Genomic DNA, 26,382 nt, shown 5'->3' on the forward strand with positions numbered 1-26,382 from the left:
GCATCCGGGACGGAGCTAAGCACCCCGAGTCTCGTCGCCAAGAGCATACAGAAACCAAGCGCAGGCAGCGGAAGGAGCGTGCGGCAAACCAGTCCCACCCACCCTTTCCTTCAACCACTGTCTGTCCCACCTGTGACAGAGACTGTAATTCCCGTATTGGACTGTTCAGTCACCTGAGAACTCACTTTTAGAGTGGAAGCAAGTGTCCCTTGATTCCGAGGGCCTGCCTATGATGATCCTTGCTAAGGTGCGGTACCCAGAATTGTACACAGTGCTTCAGATGTGGTCTAACCAGGGCTTTGTAGAGCTGCAGCAAAATACTTCTAAGTCACTGTCAACCAATCGCGACTGATTTTTCTTCAGATCGCACTAATCTTTACGTTGTGCCAGCTGCTCCCGGAGTGGTGAGCGTGTGAAATTCCTTTCAGGTCGAGGAGCTGGTGTTTTATATAACCGCCGACTCTTGCCGCGTGCACTACCCCATCCCGTCCGAACCTGCGTCACTGACCATCTCCAAACTGTGCTGCACCAACATTTGAGCTCCTGTCAAAAGGGAACATGGCAAAGTTTGCCAATCATCCCTCGGGTAAACACACGGCGGCGGGGAATTCGCAAAATGTCAAGCAATAACACCAAGGTTATTTTCTTTTTCAAGACATTCTTCCACACGTCAAGTGGTTGCAAACCGCTGCCAATACCCCAAAATATATATATTTTTAAATAAGTACCAACACTGACATCCCAGAATGTAAATTCATTGGCTGGGACTCTATTAAAATATTTTTAACAGCTGATCCAACATGACTTTTTTTTTCACTTATTTCCAATGAACAGCTTCAAATGTCATTTGGAATTCTGCAGAACATGTGGCTCGATCTCCCCCTGATGGATTGATGTGAAATGCACCTCCCAGTGTGGAAAGCAAGGACTTGCATTTCTATAGCGCCTTTCGTAACCTCAAGTTGTCCCACAAAGCTTTACAACTGTAATGTATTTGCTTCATGGGTTTTTTGCTTAAGACTTCACAGTATAGAAACATAAAAACATAGAAACATAGAAAATAGGTGCAGGAGTAAGCCATTCGGCCCTTCGAGCCTGCACCACCATTTAATAAGATCATGGCTGATCATTCAAGCTCAGTACCCCATTCCTGCTTTCTCTCCATGCCCCTTGATCCCTTTAGCCGTAAGGGCCACAACTAACTCCCTTTTGAATATATCCAATGAACTGGCCTCAACAACTTTCTGTGGTAGAGAATTCCACAGGTTCACAATTCTCTGGGTGAAAAAGGTTCTCCTCATCTCGGTCCCAAATGGCTTACCCCTTATCCTTAGACTGTGTCCCCTGGTTCTAGAACTCTCCAGCATCGGGAACATTCTTCCTGCATCTAACCTGTCCAGTCCCTTCAGAATTTTATATGTTTCTATGAGATCCCCTCTCATTCTTCTAAACTCCAGTGGATACAAGCCCAGTTGATCCAGTCTCTCCTCGTATGTCAGTCCTGCCATCCCAGGAATCAGTCTGGTGAACCTTCGCTGCACTCCCTCAATAGAAAGAACGTCCTTCCTCAGATTAGGAGACCAAAACTGAACACAATATTCCAGGTGAGGCCTCACCAAGGCCCTGTACAACTGCAGTAAGACCTCCCTGCTCCTATACTCACATCCCCTAGCAACACACCAGTGTGATCCCACCACCAGTCATGTCTTCCCCTCCCCTCCCCTCTCAGCGTTCCGAAGGGACCACTCCCTCCTGGTCCATTCCGCAGTTACCCCCAGCAGCCCCTCCCCTTCTCACGGCACCTTCCCATGCAAGTGCAGGAGGGATGCAACACCTGCCCTTGTACCCTCTCCCTTCCCCCTGTCCAGGGCCTCAAACACTCCTTCCAGGTGAAACAGCGATTTACTTGTACTTCTTTCAATTTAGTATTCGCTGCTCACAGTGTGGTCTCCTCTACATTGGGGAAACCAAGCGTAGATTGGGTGACCGCTTTGCAGAGCACCTCCGTTCAGTCCGTAAGTGTGACCCCGAGCTTCCGGTCGCCTGTCACTTTAATTCTCCGCTGCACTCTCACTCTGACCTCTCTGACCTCGGTCTCCTACACTGTTCCACTGAAGCTCAACGCAAACTCGAAGAACAGCACTTTTATTGAGGCACTTTAGAGCCTTCTGGACTCAACATCGAGTTCAACAATTTCAGAGAGTAACCTCTGGCCACCTTTGGCTCCCTTTCACCCCCCACACCCTCCCCCACCTCATCTAATGTTTTTTTCTTCTTTTTTCTCTTTTTCCCCTCTTTGTCTTCAATGGCAGTTGGTCATTATCCCGCCATTCACACCCTATCCAGATTAACATTTTTCTAACTCCTGGCATTACCAACTCAATTCGGCCCATCATCCCTTTTGTCTCTCTAATCTCTCCTGTCTTCCACCCTATCGCAGACCTTCCCTTTTGTTCTTTCTTCCCCTCCCCCACTTCAGTGCTCCTTAAGAATCTGCTCTTTCAGAACACTCTCCAGTTCTGACGAAGAGTCATCGACCCGAAACGTTAACTCTGTTTCTCTCTCCACAGATGCTGCCTGACCCGCTGAGTATTTCCCGCATTCTCTGTTTTTATTTCAGGTTCCAGCATCCGCAGTATTTTGCGTTTGTATTATTCTGCAAAGAACGAGTTGGTTTATTAACAAAGGTTTAACAATCACACTACACATTACCAGTTCATCCACCAGGCTCGCAACTGCATACCTCATCGTGGATGACGTAGACCCAACTGGCTGGGGTTTTATTGAATCTTGTGAACATCACGTGACTGGCTAAGCAACTCACAATACAAGTGCTCTACAAACCTGTGAGCATCCTCGCAGTTGCATACATTACTTGAAGTACATTTTGAAGTGTAGTCACTGTTGTAATGTAGGAAACGCGGCAGCCAAATTGCAGACTGCAAACAGCAACGTGATAATGACCAGATCATTTGTTTTTTTATGATGTTGGTTGAGGAATAAATATTGGTCCCAGGACACCGGGGATAACTGCCCTGCTCTTCTTCGAAATAGCGCCATGGGATTTTTTACTTCCTCTTGAGAGGGATGACGGGGCCTCGGTTTAAGGTCTCATCTGAAAGACGGCACCTCCGACAGTGCGGCACTCCCTCAGCACTGCACTAGGAGTGTCGGCCTAGATTTATGTGCTCAAGTCCCTGGAGTGGGACTTGAACCCACAACCTTCTGACTCAGTGGCGAGAGAGAGGGTGCTATTCACAGCCATGGCTGAAACAAATAGAGTCATAAGGATAGAAAATTGACGTGAGTTCTGCCTGTTTTTTGGGCGTAAAACGCCAATTGATCGGCTGGACAGTCTGCGAAGTGCATTTGGGTCCATTGCTCAGGCATCCCTATGCAATGCCATTCGGCCCGTCGAGCCCGTGCCGGCTCTCTGCAAGAGCACCTCAGCCAGTCCCACTCCCCCCACATTTCCCCGGCCTGCAATTTTCTTTTCCTTCAGGTACTTAACCAACTCCCCTTTGAAAGCCACAATTGAGTCTGCCTCCACCACCCTTTTAGTCCGTGCATTCCAGATCCTAACCATTTGCTGCATAAAGGCTTTACCTTATGTCACCTTTGGTTCTTCTGCCAATCGCCTTAAATCTGTGTCCTCTGGTTCTTGAACCTTCCACCAATGGGAACAGTTTCTCTCTCTCTACTCTGTCCAGACCCCTCATGATTTTGAACACCTCGATCAAATCTCCTCTCAACCTTCTCTGCTCCAAGGAGAACAACCCCAGCTTCTCCAGTCTATCCACGTAACTGAAGTCTCTCATCCCTGGAACCATTCTCGTAAATCTATTCTACACCCTCTCTAAGGCCTTCACATCCTTCCTAAAGTGCGGTGCCCAGAATTGGACACAATACTCCAGTTGAGGCCGAACCTGTGTTTTATAAAGGTTCATCATAACTTCCTTGCTTTTGTATTTTATACCTTTATTTATGAAGTTCAGGATCCTTCTCCTGTTCCTATGAAACATGCTTGATGGGCTGAATGGCCTCCTCCTATTCCAATGTAACAGGCTCGAGGGGATGAATGGCCTCCTCCTATTCCTATGTAACAGGCTCGAGGGGCTGAATGGCCTCCTCCTGTTCCTAATGTAACAGGTTCGAGGGGCTGAATGGCCTCCTCCTGTTCCAGTGTAACAGGCTCGAGTGGCTGAATGGCCTCCTCCTATTCCTATGTAACAGGCACGAGGGGCTGAATGGCCTCCTCCTGTTCCTAATGTAACAGGCTCGAGGGGCTGAATGGCCTCTTCCTGTTCCTGTGTAACAGGCTCGTGGGGCTGAATGGCCTCCTCCTGTTCCTAATGTAACAGGTTCGAGGGGCTGAATGGCCTCCTCCTGTTCCTGTGTAACAGGCTCGAGGGGCTGAATGGCCTCTTCCTGTTCCTGTGTAACAGGCTCGAGGGGCTGAATGGCCTCCTCCTGTTCCCGTGTAACAGGCTCGAGGGGCTGAATGGCCTTTTCCTGTTCCTGTGTAACAGGCTCGAGGGGCTGAATGGCCTCCTCCTGTTCCCGTGTAACAGGCTCGAGGGGCTGAATGGCCTCCTCCTGTTCCTAATGTAACAGGTTCGAGGGGCTGAATGGCCTCCTCCTGTTCCTGTGTAACAGGCTCGAGGGGCTGAATGGCCTCCTCCTGTTCCTGTGTAACAGGCTCGAGGGTCTGAATGGTCTCCTCCTGTCCCTGTGTAACATCAGCCAGTATAAAAGACTCTGATGAGCGAACTTACGTAGGTATCTTGATCGTAAAGCTCCACGACGATGTTGGGTGGGTTCACGGCAGTGAAGATGGGATCGCCGAAAATCTCCACTTCGTAGAAGATGAGCGTCTGGTCCCAGGTGGGGTTCAGAGTGCCTCTGATGGTGACAGTTGCTTGGCTTTGGTGCAGGAACGAGACGATGGCGTATGGGTCTGTGAACAGGAAGACAAAGAGCCACTCAGCTTTGCACAGGGAGCTCGGAGAGCGATCGTGTCGGAGTCAGCACGGTACGGCTTGGCTTTGACGCACATGGCCACAGCAGGGCTCCCCATTGGTAGGCCGTGGGTCAAATGGGAGCAAGAATTATCGATTTAGCAGTGGGACACAGTGTGCGTGCAGGCTCAGCTCATGGCTTAAAAACAGAGAGTCGGGATAAATGGTTCATTTTCAGGTTGGCAACCAGTAACTAGTGGGGTCCCGCAGGGATCAATGCTGGGCCCCCAACTATTTACAATCTATATTAACGACTTGGAAGAAGGGACCGAGTGTAATGTAGCCAAGTTTGTTGATGATACAAAAATGGGAGGAAAAGCAATGTGTGAGGAGGACATGAAAAATCTGCAAAGGGACATAGACAGGCTAAGTGAATGGGCAAAAAGTTGGCAGATGGAGTATAATGTTGAAAAGTGTGAGGACACTTTGGCATAAAAAATCAAAGAGCAAGTTATTATTTAAATGGAGAAAAATTGCAAAGTGCTGCAGTACAGCGGGACCTGGGGGTACTTGTGCATGAAACACAAAAGGATAGTATGCAGGTACAGCAGGTGATCAGGAAGGCCAATGGAATCTTGGTCTTTATTGCAAAGAGGATGGAGTAAAAAAGCAGGGAAGTCTTGCTGCAGTTGTACAGGGTATTGGTAAGGCCACACCTGGAAGACTGCGTGCAGTTTTAGTTTCCATATTTAAGGAAGGATAAATTTGCTTTGGAGGCAGTTCAGAGAAAGTTCACTAGGTTGATTTCGCAGATGAGGGGGTTGACTTATGAGGAAAGGTTGAGGAGGTTGGGCCTCTGCTCATTGGAGTTCCGAAGAATGAGAGGTGATCTTATCGAAACGTATAAGATTCTGAGGGGGCTTGACAAGGTGGATGCAGAGAGGATGTTTCCACTGATGGGGGAGACTAGAACTAGAGGGCATGATCTTAGAATAAGGGGCCGCCCATTTAAAACTGAGATGAGGAGGAATTTCTTCTCTCAGAGGGTTGTAAATCTGTGGAATTCGCTGCCTCACAGAGCTGTGCAAGCTGGGTCATTGAGTAGAATTAAGACAGAGACAGTTTCTTAACCGATAAGGGAATAAGGGGTTATGGGGAGCGGGCAGGGAGCGGGTACTGAAGTTTCATGTTCAGCCATGAACTCATTGAATGGCGGTGCAGGCTAGAAGGGCTGAATGGCCTGCTCCTGCACCTATTTTCTATGTTTCTATGTTTCTAAGTGGACCTGAGTCCATGATCGGATCAGGCATGATTATATTAAATGGCGGAGCAGGCTCAAGGGGCCGTATGGCCTACTCCTGCTCCTATTTCTTATGTTCTTATGCTGAGCTAACTTTCCCTTAAATATCTCTATACTATTCATCTCAACTGCGCTATGTGGTAGCAAGTTCGACATTCTTGGTACAGTGGCATAGTGGTTATGTTACTGGTGTTAGCAGTCCTGAGGTGGGGAGCTGAATTCAAATCTTACCTTGGCAGCTGGGGAATTTAAATTCAGTTCATTCATTTTTTTTTAATCTGCAATAGAAAGCGAATATGGTGACCATGAAACTACCGGATTCTGGCAAAAAATCCATCTGGTTCACTAATGCCCTTCAGGGAAGAAAACCTGCCGTCCTTACCCGGTCTGGGCCTATATGTGACTCCAGACCCACAGCAACGTGGTTGACTCGTAACTGCCCTGTAAAATGGCCTAGCAAGCTCCTCAGTTGCATTTAAGAAGGCGGCTCACCACCATCTTCTCAAGGGCAATAATTATTATATTTTGAATATTAAGGGAATCAAGGGATTATGGGGATCGGACGGGAAGGTGGAGCTGAGATAGAAGATCAGCCATGATCTCATTGAGTGGTGGAGCATGCTCGAGGGGCCGAATGGCCTAATCCTGCTCTATTTCTTATGTTCTTAAATGCTGGCCTTGCCAGTGACTCCCACATTCCAGGAACGAATAAATTTAACAAACATTCGAACCAATCCTGAATTCCCTATTGGATTTATTAATGATTGTCTTATACTGATGGCCCCTAGTTTCAGTCTCCCCTGTACCTGTTTTTCAGGTGTCCCAGACAGCCGTCTTAAACAGGCTTTAGGCCCCTTACGTATGTAAATGAGGGTCCTCGCCCCTGTTTTAGGCCCTCGTGGCGAGTTTGGATGACAATGCGCGAAGGCAGAGCCCGGCCTACTCTGGGCTTATTCAGCAGCCTCCGACACAAGGTACGTTTATTTTGCTTTTCATTTTGATGTGGAGCCAAGAGGGGGAAGGAACAGGAGGAGGCTGTTCAGTCCCTGGAGCTTGATCCGCCGTTAAATGAGATCGCGGCTGATCTGCATCCCAACTCCACCCAGTTAGATGAGGCCCTTACTACTCGGGGGATCAAGGGGTATGGCGAGAAAGCAGGAAGGGGGTACTGAAGTTGAATGTTCAGCCATGAACTCATTGAATGGCGGTGCAGGCTAGAAGGGCCGAATGGCCTACTCCTGTACCTATTTTCTATGTTTCTATGTTTCTATGTCCTTTTACACCCTTGTCTGGCCAAACATCTGTCGATCTCAGCTTTCAAATGATTCACTGAATGGGAATCCACTACAATTCCTGACGTTCCAGGTCCCGAGCTTCATGTTAAAGGAATGGACACCCTCAAAGCCTCCCTGATAAAGTGCGACATTCCCACCGACACCTGGGAGTCCCTGGCTCCAGACTGCCCTAAGCGGAGGAAGAGCATCCGGGAGGGTGCTGAGCACCTCGAGTCTCGTCGCCGAGAGCATGCGGAAAACAAGTGCAGGCAGCGGAAGGAGCGTGCGGCAAACCAGTCCCACCCACCCTTTCCTTCAACGACAGTCTGGCCTACCTGTGACAGGGACTGTGGTTCTCGTATTGGACTGTTCAGTCACCTGAGAACTCACTCTTAGAGTGGAAGCAAGTCTTCCTCGATTCCAAGGGACTGCCTATGATGATGATGGCTACAATTCATGGGAGAGAGTTTCACACTTCTACCACCTGCACGCAAATTGGCTGCCGCGTTTCACAACACTGCAACATTAACCACACTTCAAACAGTGCTGCATTGGCTGTCAAGCTCTTTCGGACGTCCGGTGGTCGTGAAAAGCGCTATCTCTCCTGAATAGTCTGGCTCTGATTTTAATATTATTCCCCTTTGCCCTAGACTCCCCAACTAGCGCAAAAAAGTTCCTCTCTATCTGCCCTCTAATTTCCCCTTAATATTCATCGATTCATATTAACTTACTCCCCCCCTCCCCACTGCCCCCCGCCGAGACTGATTTCACCCTACCCCATCCATCACTGGACGTGTACTTGAAAAGGACTAACTTGCAGAGCTATGGGGAAAGAGCAGGAGGGGAGTGGGACTAATTGGATAGCCCTTTCAAAGAGCCGGCACAGGAACGATGGGCCGAATGGCCTCCTCCTGTGCTGGCAGTGTCTCAGTGGGTCGCGCTCTCTCTCGCCTCTGAGCGAGAAGGTTGTGAGTTCAAGTCCCACTCTCGGCTGACACTCCCAGTGCACTGCTGAGGGAGCGCTGCACTGTCGGAGGTGCCGTCTTTCGGATGAGACGTTAAACCGAGGCCCCGTCTGCTCCCTCAGGTGGACGTAAACAATCCCACGGCCATTATTTTCGAAGAAGAGCAGGGGGAGTTACCCCGGTGTCCTGGGGCCGATATTTATCCCACAATCAACATAACAAAACAAAACCAGATGAGGTCGTCATCGTCACATTGCTGTTTGTGGGAGCTTGCTGTGCGCAAATTGGCTGCCGCGTTTCCCACATCGCGACAGTGACCACACTTCAAAAAGTACTTCCGCGGCTGTGAAGCGCTTTGGGAAGTCCGGCGGTCGTGAAAGGCGCTATATAAATGCAAGTCTTTTCTTTTTAAGAACCTGCTCTGCATGAAGCCATCAGGCGGAGAAAAATAAAAGAATAAAACCCGAGGCAAAAGGACACTGAGTTAAGGAGCAGCAATCAGACGCTGGGGCCGAAGGTGTTAAGTTTTGTTACGGTCTGTGTAAAATGCGAGAATGAGTGACTGCCTCTTTTTATTCGAAACCAAAGGAAAGATTTGCGGGGAAAGAATTCTTTTTGAAAAGAGCCCCCTTTTTTTAAAAAAAAAAGTTTAAATCTGAGGTCATTTAGTTGCTAGTGCAAGAATTTCCAACAGTCCCCAGCTGGGCAGCTTTTCACAATAAACAAGAGTGTATCACTAGATTAAAAAAAGCCTCTGTGGCCTGGGTTTTTGGAAAGGACCAGAACTGTTAAAGCTTGTACAGTGAGCTTTCAATCACTGTCGCTGTGTATATCCTGCGGTGGGAAAAAAAAACTTTAAAAAAAAACATGTAATCTTTTTTCCAAACCCCGTACGGGCTGACCTTCTCAACCGCTGCCGACTGGGATTTTCCAGTCAAATGTTGGATTTCCCTCTCCTTCCCCCCTCTCCCGCTACTTCCCGTTCCTCCCCCACCTCCCCGCCCACCCCCCCCACCACCGGCCTCCTCTCGCTCCGCTCTCTTCCACCTCCAGTTTTTTTTAATATAGCTTTTCCCAGTACAGCTGTTACGGTGTCTGTATTTCCCTTGTTCGGGTCATGACCTTTCCCACCTCACTCTCTTGCTCCTTCTGTGTATGGCCCACACACACACACACACGTGCGCACACACGCTCCCTTGTAACCTCTCATTTAAAAAAAAAAGGGATAAGCTGTCGGGGGCCACCCATCGTGTTTTCCGGAAAAAAAAAAGGGCAGCTCTGATCTCGAGGTGTCAGCCTTGGCTCGCTCGCTAGCATTCCCGAGTCCGAGGGCCCGTGGATTCCGAGGCCCCGGCTCCAGCGACTCGAGCCTGTAATCCAGGCCGACACTCCCAATATGAATAAAATAATTGTCGCAGGACAAGATCTCAGCCCGACCTCCCCCTGTGCTGGGTTCTGTGCTGGGGCCCCAGCTGTTTACATTGTACATTAATGATTTAGACGAGGGGATTAAATGTAGTATCTCCAAATTTGCGGATGACACTAAGTTGGGTGGCAGTGTGAGCTGCGAGGAGGATGCTGTGAGGCTGCAGAGCGACTTGGATAGGTTAGGTGAGTGGGCAAATGCATGGCAGATGAAGTATAATGTGGATAAATGTGAGGTTATCCACTTTGGTGGTAAAAACAGAGAGACAGACTATTATCTGAATGGCGACAGATTAGGAAAAGGGGAGGTGCAAAGAGACCTGGGTGTCATGGTACATCAGTCATTGAAGGTTGGCATGCAGGTGCAGCAGGCGGTTAAGAAAGCAAATGGCATGTTGGCCTTCATAGCGAGGGGATTTGAGTACAGGGGCAGGGAGGTGTTGCTACAGTTGTACAGGGCATTGGTGAGGCCACACCTGGAGTATTGTGTACAGTTTTGGTCTCCTAACCTGAGGAAGGACATTCTTGCTATTGAGGGAGTGCAGCGAAGGTTCACCAGACTGATTCCCGGGATGGCGGGACTGACCTATCAAGAAAGACTGGATCAACTGGGCTTGTATTCACTGGAGTTCAGAAGAATGAGAGGGGACCTCATAGAAACATTTAAAATTCTGACGGGGTTAGACAGGTTAGATGCAGGAAGAATGTTCCCAATGTTGGGGAAGTCCAGAACCAGAGGTCACAGTCTAAGGATAAGGGGTAAGCCATTTAGGATCGAGATGCGGAGGAACTTCTTCACCCAGAGAGTGGTGAACCTGTGGAACTCTCTACCACAGAAAGTTGTTGAGGCCAATTCACTAAATATATTCAAAAAGGAGTTAGATGAGGTCCTTACTACTAGGGGGATCAAGGGGTATGGCGAGAAAGCAGGAATGGGGTACTGAAGTTGAATGTTCAGCCATGAACTCATTGAATGGCGGTGCAGGCTAGAAGGGCCGAATGGCCTACTCCTGCACCTATTTTCTATGTTTCTATGTTTCTATGTTTCCCCTCCCCGAGCCTGTTGTGCCATCAGTGCCATACACAGATGTACACCCCTGGAACCTACAGGCCATTCGGCCCATCTAATCTGCCCCGGTGGTTATACTCCACACCAGCCTCCTCCCCGTCTAATGACCTCTTCCCGCCCTGTCCCCCTGTATCTCTCTGCTTCCTTCTCCCTCATTTATGTACCAAGACTCTCCTGAAAATGTATCACTGCTCTCTGCTTCCACCACTCTGATCAGGAGTTCCATATTCTCACCACTCTCTGGTTCTTGATTTAATCTGTGAGTGACAATCATACATCATACAGTTTTGGTCTCCTTATTTAAAGAGGGATATATCTGCATTGGAGGCAGTCCACAGAAGGCACACGAGTTTGATTTCTGCGAGGAAAGGTTGGGCAGGTTCAGCCTGTACTCATTGAAGTTTAGAAGAAGTGAGAGGTGATCTTATTGAAACGTATTAAGATTCAGAGGGGGCTTGACAGGGTAGATGCAGAGAGGATGTTTCCCCTCGTGGGGGAACCTAGAACTAGGGGGCATAGCTTCAGAATAAGGGGTCGCCCAGTTAAGACGGAGATGAGGAGGAATTTCTTGTCCCAGACCGTCGTGAATCTGTGGAATTCTCTGCCCCGGAGAGCTGTGGAGACTGGGTCATTGAATATATTTAAGGTGGAGATAGACAGATTTTTTGAATGTTAAGCGAGTAAAGGGTTAACAAAAAAACATAAGAAATAGGAGCAGGAGTCGGTCATACGGCCCCTCGAGCCTGCTCCGCCATTCAATAAGATCCTGGCTGATCTTCTACCTCAACTCCACTTTCCTGCACTATCCCCATATCCCTCGATTCCCTTAATATCCAAAAATCTATCGATCTCAGCCTTGTATATATTCAATGACTGAGCCTCCACAGCCTTCTGGGGCAGAGAATTTCAAAGTTTCACCACTCTCTGAGTGAAGAAGTTTCTCCTCATCTCAGTCCTAAATGGTTCGAGACACTCCAGTCAGGGGGAAACAACCTCTCAGAATCTACCCTGTCAATCCCCCTCAGAATCTTGTATGTTTCAATGTGATCACCTCCCATTCTTCTGAACTCCAGAGAGTACAGGCCCATTCTACACAATCTCTCATCATAGGACAACCCTCTCATCCCAGGAATCAGTCTAGTGAACCTTTATTCAACCGCCTCCAAGGCAAGTATATCCTTCCTCAGATAAGGAGACCCAAACTGTGCACAGTACTCCAGGTGTGGTCTCAGCAAGGCCCTGTACAATTGTAGCAAGACTTCCTTAGTCTTATACTCCAATCCCCTGGCAATAAAGGCCAACGTGCCATTTGCCTTCCTTATTACTTGCTGTACCTGCATGCTAGCTTTCTGTGTTTCTTGCTGGAGGACACCCAAATCTCTCTCAACACCAAAAAATATTCTGCTTTTCTATTCTTCCTGCCAAAGTGAATAACCTCACATTTTAATACATTATACTCCATCTGCCACGTTCCTGGGCACTCACTCAGTCTCTCTATATCCCTTTGCAGATGCTTTGTGTTCTCCTCACAGCTTACTGTCCCACCGAGCTTTGTATCGTCAGCAAACCTGGATACATTACAGTCCTTGCGCCGTTAATTTCACAATCCTTCAACCTGATTGGCTAAGGAGACACACAGATGTTTGCCCTGTTCACTCAGAACCCAGGTGCCCTGTAGAGGGCGCCGCGCTGTTTCCATCGCGCAATTGCAGCAACTTCCAGGGCAAAATATCGCTGCCGTTAATCGGGCAAAGGAAAGTCGAACTAACTTTCCTCCCACAGCAAGTTCCGGTCCAATAACGAACCTTAGTCACTTATTGCACAACTGTACCAGCGGAGAGACAAGAGGGGCTGGGGTTGTTGTCCTTCGAGCAGAGAAGGTTAAGAGGAGATTTAATAGGGCTCTTCAAAATCATGAGGGGTTTTGATAAAAGTAAACAACGATAAACTGCTTCCATTGGCAGAAGGGTCGATAACCAGAGGACACAGATTTATGGTAATTGACAAAAGAACCATAAGGGTGATGAAGAGAAATTATTTTTCGCGGCGAGTTGCTGTGATCTGGAACGCGCTGCCTGAAAGGGTGATGGAAGCAGATTCAATAGTAACTTTCCAAAGAGAATTTGATAAATACTTCAAAAGGAACAATTTTCAGAGCTATGCGGAAAGAGCAGGGGGAGTGGGATTAATTGGCTATCTCTTTGAAAGAGCCGGAACAGACACGACAGGCCGAATGGCCTCCTGCTGTGCATTAAGATTCTCAGGCAATGCTTTGGATGCGTTGATCCACTGAATGCTGTTTTTGTTTAGAGTTGTGTACCCTGGTTTCGTGTTGCTGTGTCACAGCGAGTACCTTCGCGGGATCGACGATTTCAATCCCCTCTGTGATCTTCAACATGTCACTGGTGTCAGCTGTTGAAGATTCCGCTATTCCACTCAGAGAAAGTCCAACTTTTACCCCCCCCCCGCCCCCACGCTGAAACGGACAGTCTCTAGAAGTCATGGAGGCCAGTGCCTCGTGTGATTTGGTCGGCAGCGGCCCTGAGAATTCTGTCTGGTCCTGCAGAGCAGTCCTGCTCCAAATGTACAGGGTATTGGTGAGGTCACACCTGGAGTACTGCGTACAGTTTTGGTCTGCATATTTAAGGAACGATATACTTGCATTGGAGGCTGTTCAGGGAAGGTTCACTAAATTGATTCCGGAGATGAGGGGGTTGACTTATGAAGAAAGGTTGAGTAGGTTGGGCCTCTACACATTGAAGTTCAGAAGAATGAGAGGTGATCTTATTGAAACTTATAAGATAAGAGGGGGATGCAGAGAGGATATTTCCACTCATAGGGGAAACTAAAACTAGAGGACATAGTCTCAGGATAAGGGGTCGCCCATTTAAAACTGAGATGAGGAGAAATTTCTTCTCTCAGAGGGTTGTAAATCTGTAGAATTCTCTGCCCCAGAGAGCTGTGGAGGCTGGGTCATTGAATATATTTAAGGTGGAGATAGACAGATTTTTGAGCGATAAGGGAGTAAAGGGTTATGGGGAGTGGGCAGGGAAGTGGAGCTGAGTCCATGATCAGATGAACCATGATCTTATTGAATGGTGGAGAGGCTCGAGGGGCCAAATGGTCGACTCCTGCTCCTATTTCTTATGTTCTTATGATGAGGGACTTCAGTTACGTGGATAGACTGGAGAAGCTGGGGTTGTTCTCCTTGGAGCAGAGAAGAATAAGAGGAGATTTTATAGAGTTGTACAAAATCATGAGGGGTCTGGACAGAGTAGATCGAGAGAAACTGTTCCCATTGGTGGAAGGATCGAGAACCAGAGGTCACAGATTTAAGGCGATTGGCAGAAGAAGCAAAGGCGACATGAGGAAAAACTTTTTTACGCGGCGAGTGGCGAGGATCTGGAATGCACGGCCTGAGAGGGTGGTGGAGGCAGACTCAATCGTGGCTTTCAAAAGGGAGTTGGATAAGTACCTGAAGGAAAAAAATTTTCAGGGCTACGGGGAAAGGGCAGGGGGAGTGGGACTGGCTGAGGTGCTCTTGCAGAGAGCCGGCATGGGCTCGACGGGCCGAATGGCCTCCTTCTGTGCTGTAACCGTTCTATGATTCTGTGATTCTTGCATTTCTATAGCACCTTTCACCACGTCAGGAAGTCCAAAAGTGCTTTTCAGCCAATGAAGCACTTTTTTGAAGTGTAGTCACTGTTGTAATGCCGGAAATGTGACAACCAATTTGAGCACAGCAAGCTCCCACAAATAGCAATGGCCAGATCATCAGTTTATTTTAGTAATGTTGGTTGAGGGCAGGACATCAGGGATAACGCCCCTGCTCTTCTTCCAAATAGTGGCCGTGGGATGTTTTACGTCCATCTGAGAGAGCAGACGGGGCCTCGGTTTAACGTCTCATCCGAAAGATGGCACCTCCGACAGTGTAGCGCTCGCTCAGCGCTGGGAGTATCAGCCTGGATTATGTGCTCAAGTCCCTGGAGTGAGACTTGAATCCACAACCTTGTGATTCAGAGGCAAGGGTGCCACAACTGACACCTAATCAGTGATCCTTTCCATCCATCATAGGCAGTCCATCGAAATCGAGGAAGACTTGCATTCTCAGGTGACCGAACGGTCCAATAAGGGAATTACAGCCCCTGTCACAGGTGGGACAGACAGTGGTTGGGGGAAAGGGTGGGTGGGACTGGTTTGCCGCACGCTCCTTCCACTGCCTGCGCTTGGTTTCTGCATGCTCTCGGCGACGAGACTCGAGGTGCTCAGCGCCCTCCCGGATGCTCTTCCTCCACTTAGGGCGGTCTTTGGCCAGGGACTCCCAGGTGCCGGTGGGGATGTTGCACTATATCAGGGAGGCTTTGAGGGAGTCCTTGAAACGTTTCCTCTGCCCACCCAGAGCTCGCTTGCCATGTAGGAGTTCCAAGTAAAACGCTTGCTTTGGGAGTCTCGTGTCGGGCAGGCGGACAGTGTGGCCTGCCCAACGGAGCTGGTCGAGTGTGGTCAGTGCTTCGATGCTGGGGATGTTGGCCTGGTCGAGGACGCTAACGTTGGTGCGTCTGTCCTCCCAGGGGTGCTGGTATCCTCATACGTTATCCTCCTTCTGGCATGCACCTCTCCCTTTCCCCGCCCTCCCCTCACCACAACTACACCCTTGTGCCTTCCTCAGACCATGCACCCAAGAAATACAGCCTGCCCGGCCAGCAGTTGTCAAGGAGAGGGAAAGGAGAGTGAAAAAGAAGACAAAACAATGTTGCACTTTTGATCCTTTGAGGGGCCGCTGGAGGACGCTCAGAGAACCGTCAATCCCAACCTTTGCTCCTTACCTGCTCCTCAGCAATGGGGCCTCTCTATTTTCTCGGGCTTGCCTGTCGCAAAGTACACTGAAACAAATCACGCTCTGTAGAGCAGACCTGTTTTGTTTGGAGCCCGTCTTGTACGTTATCCAGCTGGGACGCTAGTTGAGAACTCTATGCTCCTTGACTCTCCGAAATGAGTGACTGGTGCGATGGAAGGTTCCAGAGCTCCACCTCACCCATCTGTTGCTACATCTGTGGGTTCAGTCCTTCCGTAAACAATCTGCCCAGCGCACCTGGAGCCTTGGCCCGTCCCAAGTGTTCTGAGGCAACTCGATCTCGGCTTGGAAGCTCTACCTGTCCACCGTCGAGGCGACTACTGCAACTCCAGAGACAGTCAGCGCCAACTGCTGGTCTCTTAGAAACATAGAAACATAGAAAATAGGTGCAGGAGTAGGCCATTCGGCCCTTCGAGCCTGCACCACCATTCAATAAGATCATGGCTGATCATTCACCTCAGTACCCCTGTCCTGCTTTCTCTCCACACCCCTTGATCCCTTTAGCCGTAAGAGCCATATCTAACTCCCTCTTGAATATATCCAATGAACTGGCATCAACAACTCTCTGCGGCATGGAATTCCACAGGTTAACAACTCTCTGAGTGAAGAAGTTTCTCCTCATCTCAGTCCTAAATGGTCTACCCTTATCCTAAGACTGTGTCCCCTAGTTCTGGGCTTCCCCAACATCAGGAACATTCTTCCCGCATCTAACCTGTCCAGTCCTGTCAGAATCTTATACGTTTCTATGAGATCCCCTCTCATCCTTCTAAACTTCAGTGTATAAAGGCCCAGTTGATCCAGTCTCTCCTCATATGATAGGCCAGCCATCTCTGGAATCAGTCTGGTGAACCTTCGCTGCACTCCCTCAATAGCAAGAACGTCCTTCCTCAGATTAGGAGACCAAAACTGTACACAATATTCCAGGTGAGGCCTCACTAAGGCCCTGTACAACTGCAGTAAGACGTCACTGTTCCTATACTCAAATCCCCTAGCTATGAAGGCCAACATATCATTTGCCTTCTTCACCGCCTGCTGTACCTGCATGCCCACTTTCAGTGACTGATAAACCATGACACCCAGGTCTCATTGCACCTCCCCTATTCCTAATCTGCCACCATTGAGATAATATTCTGCCTCGTGTTTTTGCCCCCAAAGTGGTTAACCTCACATTTATTCACATTATACTGCATCTGCCATGCATTTGCCCACTCACCTAACCTGTCCAAGTCACCCTGCAGCCTCTTAGCGTCCTCCTCATAGCTCACACCGCCACCCAGTTTAGTGTCATCTACAAACTTGGAGATATTACACTCAATTCCTTCATCTAAATCATTAATGTATATTGTAAAGAGCTGTGGTCCCAGCACTGCGCCCTGCGGCACTCCACTAGTCACTGCCTGCCATTCTGAAAAGGACCCGTTTATCCCAACTCTCTGCTTCCTGTCTGTCAACCAGTTCTCTATCCATGTCAGTACATTACCCCCAATACCATGTGCTTTGATTTTGTACACCAACCTCTTGTGTGGGACCTTGTCAAAAGCCTTTTGAAAGTCCAAATACACCACATCCACTGGTTCTCCCTTGTCCACTCTACTAGGTACATCCTCAAAAAATTCCAGAAGATTTGTCAAGCATGATTTCCCTTTCATAAATCCATGCTTACTTGGACTGATCCTGTCACTGCTTTCCAAATGTGCTGCTATTTCATCCTTAATAATTGATTCCAACATTTTCCCCACTACTGAGTCAGGCTAACCGATCTATAATTACCTGCTTTTTATCTCCCTCCCTTTTTAAAAAGTGGTGTTACATTAGCTACCCTCCAGTCCATAGGAACTGACCCAGAGTCGACAGACTGTTGGAAAATGATCACCAATGCAGCCACGATTTCTAGGGCCACTTCCTTAAATACTCTGGGATGCAGACTATCAGGCCCCGGGAATTTAGCGGCCTTCAATCCCATCAATTTCCCTAATACAATTTCCCGCCTAAGGATATCCTTCAGTTTCTCCTTCTCACTCGACCCTCGGTCCCCTAGTACTTCCGGAAGGTTATTTGTGTCTTCCTTCGTGAAGACAGAACCAAAGTATTTGTTCAACTTATCTGCCATTTCTTTGTTCCCCATTATAAATTCACCTGAATCTGACTGCAAGAGACCTATGTTTGTCTTCACTAATCTTTTTCTCTTCACATATCTATAGAAGCTTTTGCAGTCAGTTTTTATGTTCCCGGCAAGCTTCCTCTCTTACTCTATTTCCCCCCTCCTAATTAAACCCTTTATCCTCCTCTGCTGAATTCTAAATTTCTCCCAGTCCTCAGGTTTGCTGCTTTTTCTGACTAATTTGTATGCCTCTTCCTTGGATTTAACACTATCCTTAATTTCCCTTGTTAGCCACGGTTGAGCCACCTTTCCCGTTTTATTTTTACTCCAGACAGGGATGTACAATTGCTGAAGTTTATCCATGTGATCTTTAAATGTTTGCCATTGCCTATCCACCGTCAACCCTTTAAGTATCATTTGCCAGTCTATTCTAGCCAATTCACGTCTCATACCATCGAAGTTACCTTTCCTTAAGTTCAGGATCCTAGTTTCTGAATTAACTGTGTCACTCTTCACCTTAATAAAGAACTCTACCATATTATGGTCATTCATCCCCAAGGGGCCTCGCACAACAAGATTGCTAATTAGTCCTTTCTCATTACACATCACCCAGTCTAGGATGGCCAGCTCTCTCGTTGGTTCCTCGACATATTGGTCCAGAAAACCATCCCGAATACACTCCAGGAAATCCTCCTCCAACGGTTAGCCCAATCAATATGTAGATTAAAGTCACCCATGATAACTGCTGTACCTTTATTGCACACATCCCTTATTTCTTGTTTGATGCTATCCCCAACCTCACTACTCTTGTTTGGTAGTCTGTACACAAGCGTTTTCTGCCCTTTGGTATTCCGCAGCTCCACCCATACCGATTCCACATCATCCAAGCTAATGTCCTTCCTTACTATTGCATTAATTTCCTCTTTAACCAGCAATGCCATCCTGCCTCCTTTTCCTTTCTGTCTATCCTTCCTAAATGTTGAATACCCCTGGATATTGAGTTCCCAGCCTTAGTCACCCTGGAGCCATGTCTCCGTGATGCCAATTACATCATATTCGTTAACTGCTATCTGCACAGTTAATTCGTCCACCTTATTCCGAATACTCCTCGCATTGAGGCACAGAGCCTTCAGGCTTGCCTTTCTAACACACTTTGCCCCATTAGAATTTTGCTGTAATGTGGCCCGTTTTGCTTTTTGCCTTAGGTCTCTCTGCCTTCCACTTTTACTTTTCTTCTTTTTATCTTTTGCTTCTGCCCCCGTTCTACTTCCCTCCGTCTCCCTGCATAGGTTCCCATCCCCCTGCCATATTAGTTTAACTCCTCCCAAACAGCACTAGCAAACACTCCCCCAAGGACATTAGTTCCGGTCCTGCCAAGGTGCAGACCGTCCGGTTTGTACTGGTCCCACCTCCCACAGAACCGGTTCCAATGTCCCAGGAATTTGAATCCCTCCCTGCTGCATCACTCCTCAAGCCACGTATTCATCTGAGCTATCCTGCAATTCCTACTCTGACTAGCACGTGGCACTTGTAGCAATCCTGAGATTACTACTTTTGAGGCCCTACCTTTTAATTTAGCTCTTAGCTCCCTAAATTTGTCTCATAGGACCTCATCCCGTTTTTTACCTATGTCGTTGGTACCTATATGCACCACGACAACTGGCTGTTTACCCTCCCCCTTCAAAATGTCCTGCAGCCGCTCCGAGACATCCTTGACCTTTGCACCAGGGAGGCAACATACCATCCTGGAGTCTCGGTTGCGGCCACGGAAACGTCGATCTATTCCCCTTACAATAGAATCCCCTACCACTATAGCTTTCCCACTCTTTATCCTGCCCCCACACCATTTCTAAACTCTTTCTAAAGCTCTCTCCAAACTTCAGCTCATTTCTTTTCCCACATCTCCCCGTTACCTTAAAGACTTGCATTTGTATAGCGCCTTTCACAACGCCAGGATGCCCCAAAGCGCTTTACAGCCAGTGAAGTACTTTTTGGGGAGTCACCATCATCATAGACTGTCCCTCGGAATCGAGAAAGACTTGCTTCCACTCTAACAGTGAGTTCTCAGGTGACTGAACAGTCCAATACGGGAATTACAGCCCATGTCACAGGTGGGACAGACAGTGGTTGAAGGAGTGCAGTCATTGTTGCAATGTGGGAAACGTGGCAGCCAATGCGTGCACAGCAATATCTCACAAACAGCAATGTGATAATGACCAGATCATCTGCCTTTTTTTCGAAATGTTGATTGAGGGATAAATATTGGCCCCAGGACATCGGGGACAACTCCCCTGCTCTTCTTTGAAATAGTAGTCGTGGGATCTTTTATGTTCACCTGAGAGGGTAGAGGCTTTCGTTCGACATCTCGGTGGTTAGTGGTGTGCCACAGGGATCGGTGCTGGGACCACAACTGTTTACAATATACATAGATGACCTGGAGGAGGGGACAGAGTGTAGTGTAACAAAATTTACAGATGACACAAAGATTGGTGGGAAAGCGGGTTGTGCAGAGGACACAGAGAGGCTGCAAAGAGATTTAGATAGGTTAAACGAATGGGCTAAGGTTTGGCAGATGGAATACAATGTCAGAAAATGTGAGGTCATCCACCTTGGGAAAAAAACAGTAAAAGGGAATATTATTTGAATGGGGAGAAATTACAACATGCTGCGGTGCAGAGGGACCTGGGGGTCCTTGTGCATGAATCCCAAAAAGTTAGTTTGCAGGTGCAGCAGGTAATCAGGAAGGTGAATGGAATGTTGGCCTTCATTGCGAGAGGGATGGAGTACAAAAGCAGGGAGGTCCTGCTGCAACTGTACAGGGTATTGGTGAGGCCGCATCTGGAGTACTGCGTGCAGTTTTGGTCACCTTACTTAAGGAAGGATATACTAGCTTTGGTGGGGTTACAGAGATGATTCACGAGGCTGATTCCTGAGATGAGAGGGTTACCTTATGATGATAGATTGAGTAGACTGGGTCTTTACTCGTGGAGTTTAGAAGGATGAGGGGTGATCTTATAGAAACATTTAAAATAATGAAAGGGATAGACAAGATAGAGGCAGAGAGGTTGTTTCCACTGGTCGGGGAGACTAGAACTAGGGGGCACAGCCTCAAAATACGGGGAGCCAATTTAAAACCGAGTTGAGAAGGAATTTCTTCTCCCAGAGGGTTGTGAATCTGTGGAATTCTCTGCCCAGGGAAGCAGTTGAGGCTAGCTCATTAAATGTATTCAAATCACAGATAGATAAATTTTTAACCAATAAGGGAATTAAGGGTTATGGGGAGCGGGCGGGTAAGTGGAGCTGAGTCCACGGCCAGATCAGCCATGATCTTTTTGAATGGCGGAGCAGGCTCGAGGGGCTAGATGGCCTATTCCTGTTCTTAATTCTTATGTTCTTATGTTCTTATGTAAGACGACACCTCCGACAGTGCAGCGCTCCCTCAGCACTGCACTGGGGCATGTCGGCCTAGATTATGTGCTCCACTCTTTGGAGTGGGAAGTGTCTCCTTAGCGAAGGAAGGATATACTTGCCACAGAGGGAGAGCAACGAAAGTTCACCAGACTGATTCCTGGGATGGAGGGATTGTCCTATGAGGAGAGATTCTGTAGACTGGGCCTAGATTCCCTAAAGTTTCGAAGAATGAGAGGCGATCTGATGGATACACGTAAAATTCTTAAGGGGCTTGACAGGGTTAATGCCGGGAGGCTGTTTCCTCTGGTTGGGGAGTCTCGAACCAGTGGTCATAGTCTCAGGCTAAGGGCGGCCATTCAGGACTGAGATCAGAAGAAATTTCGTCATTCCATGATGGCAGAGCCTAGCACGTGAGTGCAAAAGGCAAGGCTGAAGCGTTTACAACCATCTTCAGCCAAAATTGCCAAGTGGATGATCCGTATTGGCCTCCTCCTGAGGTCCCCACCTTCATAGAAGCCAGTCTTCAGCCAATTCACTTTACTCCACGTGATATCAAGAAAAGGCTGAGCGCACTGGATACAGCAAAGGCTATGGACCCCGACAACATCCCGGCTGTCGTGCTGAAGACTTGTGCTCCAGAACTAGCCGCGCCTCTCGCCAAGCTGTTCCAGTACAGCTACAACACTGCCATCTCTCCGACAATGTGGACAACTGCCCAGGTATGTCCTGTCCACAAAAAGCAGGACAAATCCAATCCGGCCCATTACCGACCCACCACCCTTCCCTCAACTTCACATGGATCATCTCCGACTCTTCCCTTCCCTTTCTCGACTTCTCCGTCTTCATTTCTGGGGATAGGCTATTGACAAACATTCACTATAAGCTCACTGACTCCCACAGCTACCTGGACTACAGTTCCTCCCTCCCCGCATCCTGTAAGGACTCCATTCCATTCTCCCAGTTTCTCCCTCTCCATCGCATCTGCTCTGATGACGCCACCTTCCACACTCGTGCCTCTGACATGTCTTCCTTTTTCCTCAACCGAGGATTCCCTTCCGCCGTGGTTAACATGGCCCTCGACCGTGTCTGTTCTATTTCCCGCATCTCTGCTCTCACCCCTTCCCCTCCCTCTCGGAATCACGACAGGGTTTCCCTTGTCCTCACCTTTCACCCCACCAGCCTCCACGGTCAACGGATCATCCTCCACCACCTCCAGCGTGATCCCACCACCAATCACATCTTCCCCTCCTCTCCACTCTCAGCATTCCGAAGGGCCACTCTCTCCGCGACACCCTGGTCCATCCCGCAGTCACCCCCAGCACCCCCTCCCCTTCCCACGGGCACCTTCTCGTGCAAGCGCAGGAGATGCAATACATAAGAACATAAGAAATAGGAGCAGGAGTAGGCCATCAGGTCCCTCGAGCCTGCTCCGCCATTCAATAAGATCATGGCTGATCTGATCATGAATTCAGCTCCACTTCCCCGCCCGCTCCCCATAACCCCTCATCCCCTCATTGCTCAGGAAACTGTCTATTTCGGTCTTAAATTTATTTAATGTCCCAGCTTCCACTGCTCTCTCAGGCAGCGAATTCCACAGATTCACAACCCTCTGAGAGAAGAAGTTTCTCCTCATCTCAGTTCTAAATGGGCGGCCCCTTATTCTAAGATCATGCCCTCTAGTTCTAGTCTCCCTCATCAGTGGAAACATCCTCTCTGCATCCACCAGCCCTTTTACCTCCTCTCTTCCCACTGTCCAGGGCCCCAAACACTCCTTCTAGGTGAAACAGCGATTTTCTTGAACTTCTTTCAATTCGGTATACTGTATTCACTGCTCACGATATGGTCTCCTCGACATTGGAGAGACCAAACGCAGATTAGGGAGACCCATCGCAGATTGGATGATTGCTTTGCGGAACGCCTCCGTTCAGTCCGTAAGTGTGACCCCGAGCTCCAACAACACTCAAGGAGCTCGACACCATCCAGGACAAAGCAGCCCGCTTGATTGACACCCCATCCACCACCTTCAACATTCACTCCCTCCACCACCGGCGCACCGTGGCTGCAGTGTGTACCATCTACAAGATGCACTGTAGCAACTCGCCAAGACTTCTTCGGCAGCACCTCCCAAATCCGCGATCTCTACCACCTAGAAGGACAAGGGCAGCAGGCGCATGGGAACACCATCACCTCCACGTTCCCCTCCCAGTCACACACCATCCTGACTTGGAAATATATCGGCTGTTCCTTTATCATCGCTGGGTCAAAATCCTGGAACTCCCTCCCTAACAGCACTGTGGGAGCACCTTCACCACACGGACTGCAGCGCTTCAAGAAGGCGGCTCACCACCACCTTCTCAAGGGGCAATGAGGGATGGGCAATAAATGCCGGCCTTGCCAGCAATGCCCACATCCAATGAACGAATAAAAAAAAACTCAATCTTTGAAATTTACTACCCCAAAGAGCTGTGGATGCTCAGTCATTGAGTATATTGAGGACAGGGATGGATAGATTTTTGGATATTAAGGGAATTAAGGGATATGGGGATTGGGCGGGAAGGTGGAGTTGAGGTGGTAGATCAGCCATGATCTTATTGAATGGTGGAGCAGGCTCGAGGGGCCGAATGGCCGACTCCTGCTCCTATTTCTTATTCTCTTCAGAGCTCACAGCCCTCTGACTCAGAGGCATGAGTGCTACCTTGGTTAGACCACACTTGGAGCACTGTGCACAGTTCTGGTCTCCATATTATTAAAAGGCTATAGAGGCGCTGGAGATGGGGCAACAAAAAAGATTTACAATGATGATACCAGGACTGAGAGATTATATCTGTCAAGAAAGATTGAACCAGACTCGAGAAAAGAGATGTCCGAGAGGGGTGACCCGATAGAGGTCTTTAAAATTGTGAAGGGTTTGAGGGGGTAGACGTAGAGAAGACCTGTGAGAGAGTCCAAAACTCGAGGTCATCAATATAAGATAGTCACCAATAAAACCAATCGGAATTCAAGAGAAACATCTTTACCCAGAGAGTGGTGAGAATGTGGAACACGCTGCCACAGGGAGGGGTTGAGGCGAGTAGTAACAGCATTTAAGGGGAAGCTAGTTAAATACATGAGGGAGAAAGGAATAGAAGGATATGGTGATGGGGTGAGATGAAGAGTGGGGGGGGGGGAGGGGGCTCAAGTGGAGCATAAACACCGGCACGGACCGCTCGGGCCTGTTTCGTTTGCAATCTTCCAATTCTCCTTTTGAAGCTGCAATGGTCTCCAGAGAAATCCAGCACCTTGTGCTTGTTTCTGGAGCGGGGCGCAAGTGCGGGCGGGGCGGAGTGGCGGACGCTGCAGGTCAGCGGCGCCGCGCGGATGACATCATCGCGCTGGTGCGTCACAACATCCCTCCCCATCAGTTAAAGGGGAGGGCCGCTGCGAACTCTGCAGCCACTTTAGTGGCAAACACTGGGCCACCCCAGGGAGGGGTTTTGGCCGGGCCAAGAGACGAGCCGGGGGGTGGGGGTGGGGGGGTGACAGGCTGCCTGTTGGCGGCCCGGCCGAACCGGCGGCCAGAATTGCCGGCCCGAACCTGGCACTGGCAGTCGGCCGACAAAGATAACATGGTGTCGCCGACAGCGCCACCTCCCCTTTAAGGGCGGCCGCGTCGCCCCCCAGCCACAGAGAGCGTTCCCACGGCAAACGTTGTCGGTGCCGACCGACGGGAGGTGCCCGCGGGGCAATTTCGGGAAAGGGGCAATTTCGGGGAGGGGTCGCTGCCAGTCGGTAAGGGGTCGGCGCATGCGGGAAAACAGGAGGAGCGGTCCCGGACTCCGCTCCGACCCTGGGGAGGGGCAATTTCAAAAATGGCGGCCCCTCCACGGAGACTTGGCAGCCATTCCGCACCGACCCTTGATTTGGGGGCAGTTCAGAGAAGGTTCACTCGGTTGATTCCGGAGATGAGGGGGTTGACTTATGAGGAAAGGTTGAGGAGGTTGGGCCTCTACTCATTGGAATTCAGAAGAATGAGAGGTGATCTTATCGAAACGTATAAGATTATGAGGGGCTTGACAAGGTGGATGCAGAGAGGATGTTCCCACTGATGGGGGAGACTAGAACTAGGGGGCATAATCTTAGAATAAGGGGCCGCCCATTTAAAACTGAGATGAGGAGAAATTTCTTCTCTCAGAGGGTTGTAAATCTGTGGAATTCTCTGCCCCAGAGAGCTGTGGAAGCTGGGACATTGAATATATTTAAGGTGGAGACAGACAGATTTTTGAGCGATAAGGGAGTGAAGGGTTATGGGGAGCGGGCAGGGAAGTGGACCTGAGTCCATGATCGGATCAGCCATGATCGTATTGAATGGCGGAGCAGGCTCGAGGGGCCGTATGGTCTACTCCTGCTCCTATTTCTTATGTTCTTATGCCTTCCCCAAGCAGGCGTCTGGCAGGAATAATATCGCCATCGCCACAGGTTTTCCAGCTGTCTCATGAGCGTCCTCTGTGAGCGAGGTTACCGGTGAATGCAGAGTTAGGGGAGAGTTGGTGCTGAGGGCCTGTGTACAAGTGCAGTGGGTTCAGGCAGCTCAAGCTCCCGGTCTCAAGAGGACTCCGTGCACCCAGCAGACAAGCAAAGCTTTCATCGCCAGACTCAAAACACAGAAGTGGCGAATCATAACAGGAACCATCTTTAACTGAAGCGTGACTGTCCTGGGACAGCGCCACTCAACCGCAAGAGCGAAGGCAGTGTGGTGGTTATGTTGCTGGCCGAGTAATGCCCCACCACGGGCAGGTCTGGGAATTTCAATTCAGTTTTTAAAACGAAAAAATAGCTGCACTCAGTAAAAGTGACCATGTATCTGTCGGATTGTCGCCAAAAACCCAACTGGTTCCCCGATGTCCTTCAGGGAAGGAATCCTGCCATCCTTACGCGAGCACGAGATCCAGGCTGACCCTCCCAGAGCTGTATTGAGGGAATCTATCGGAGGGGCCGTCTTTCAGATGGGGCGTTAAACCAAGTCCCCGTCTGCCCTGTCAGGTGGA

The 26,382-nt window shown here is 49.0% G+C and overlaps 1 protein-coding gene across 1 annotated transcript in view; it reads right to left on the minus strand.

The window, feature by feature from the left end:
* Positions 1–26,382, minus strand: part of dysf (dysferlin, limb girdle muscular dystrophy 2B (autosomal recessive)) — a 220,083-nt gene that overhangs the window by 123,900 nt on the left and 69,801 nt on the right. The window contains exon 12 of the mRNA XM_070859521.1: positions 4,776–4,957. Coding sequence (XP_070715622.1) covers positions 4,776–4,957 — 182 coding nt within the window. The remainder of the gene's footprint in view (positions 1–4,775; positions 4,958–26,382) is intronic.

This window comes from Pristiophorus japonicus, chromosome 2 (assembly GCF_044704955.1).
Source record: "Pristiophorus japonicus isolate sPriJap1 chromosome 2, sPriJap1.hap1, whole genome shotgun sequence".
Taxonomy (NCBI): domain Eukaryota; kingdom Metazoa; phylum Chordata; class Chondrichthyes; family Pristiophoridae; genus Pristiophorus; species Pristiophorus japonicus.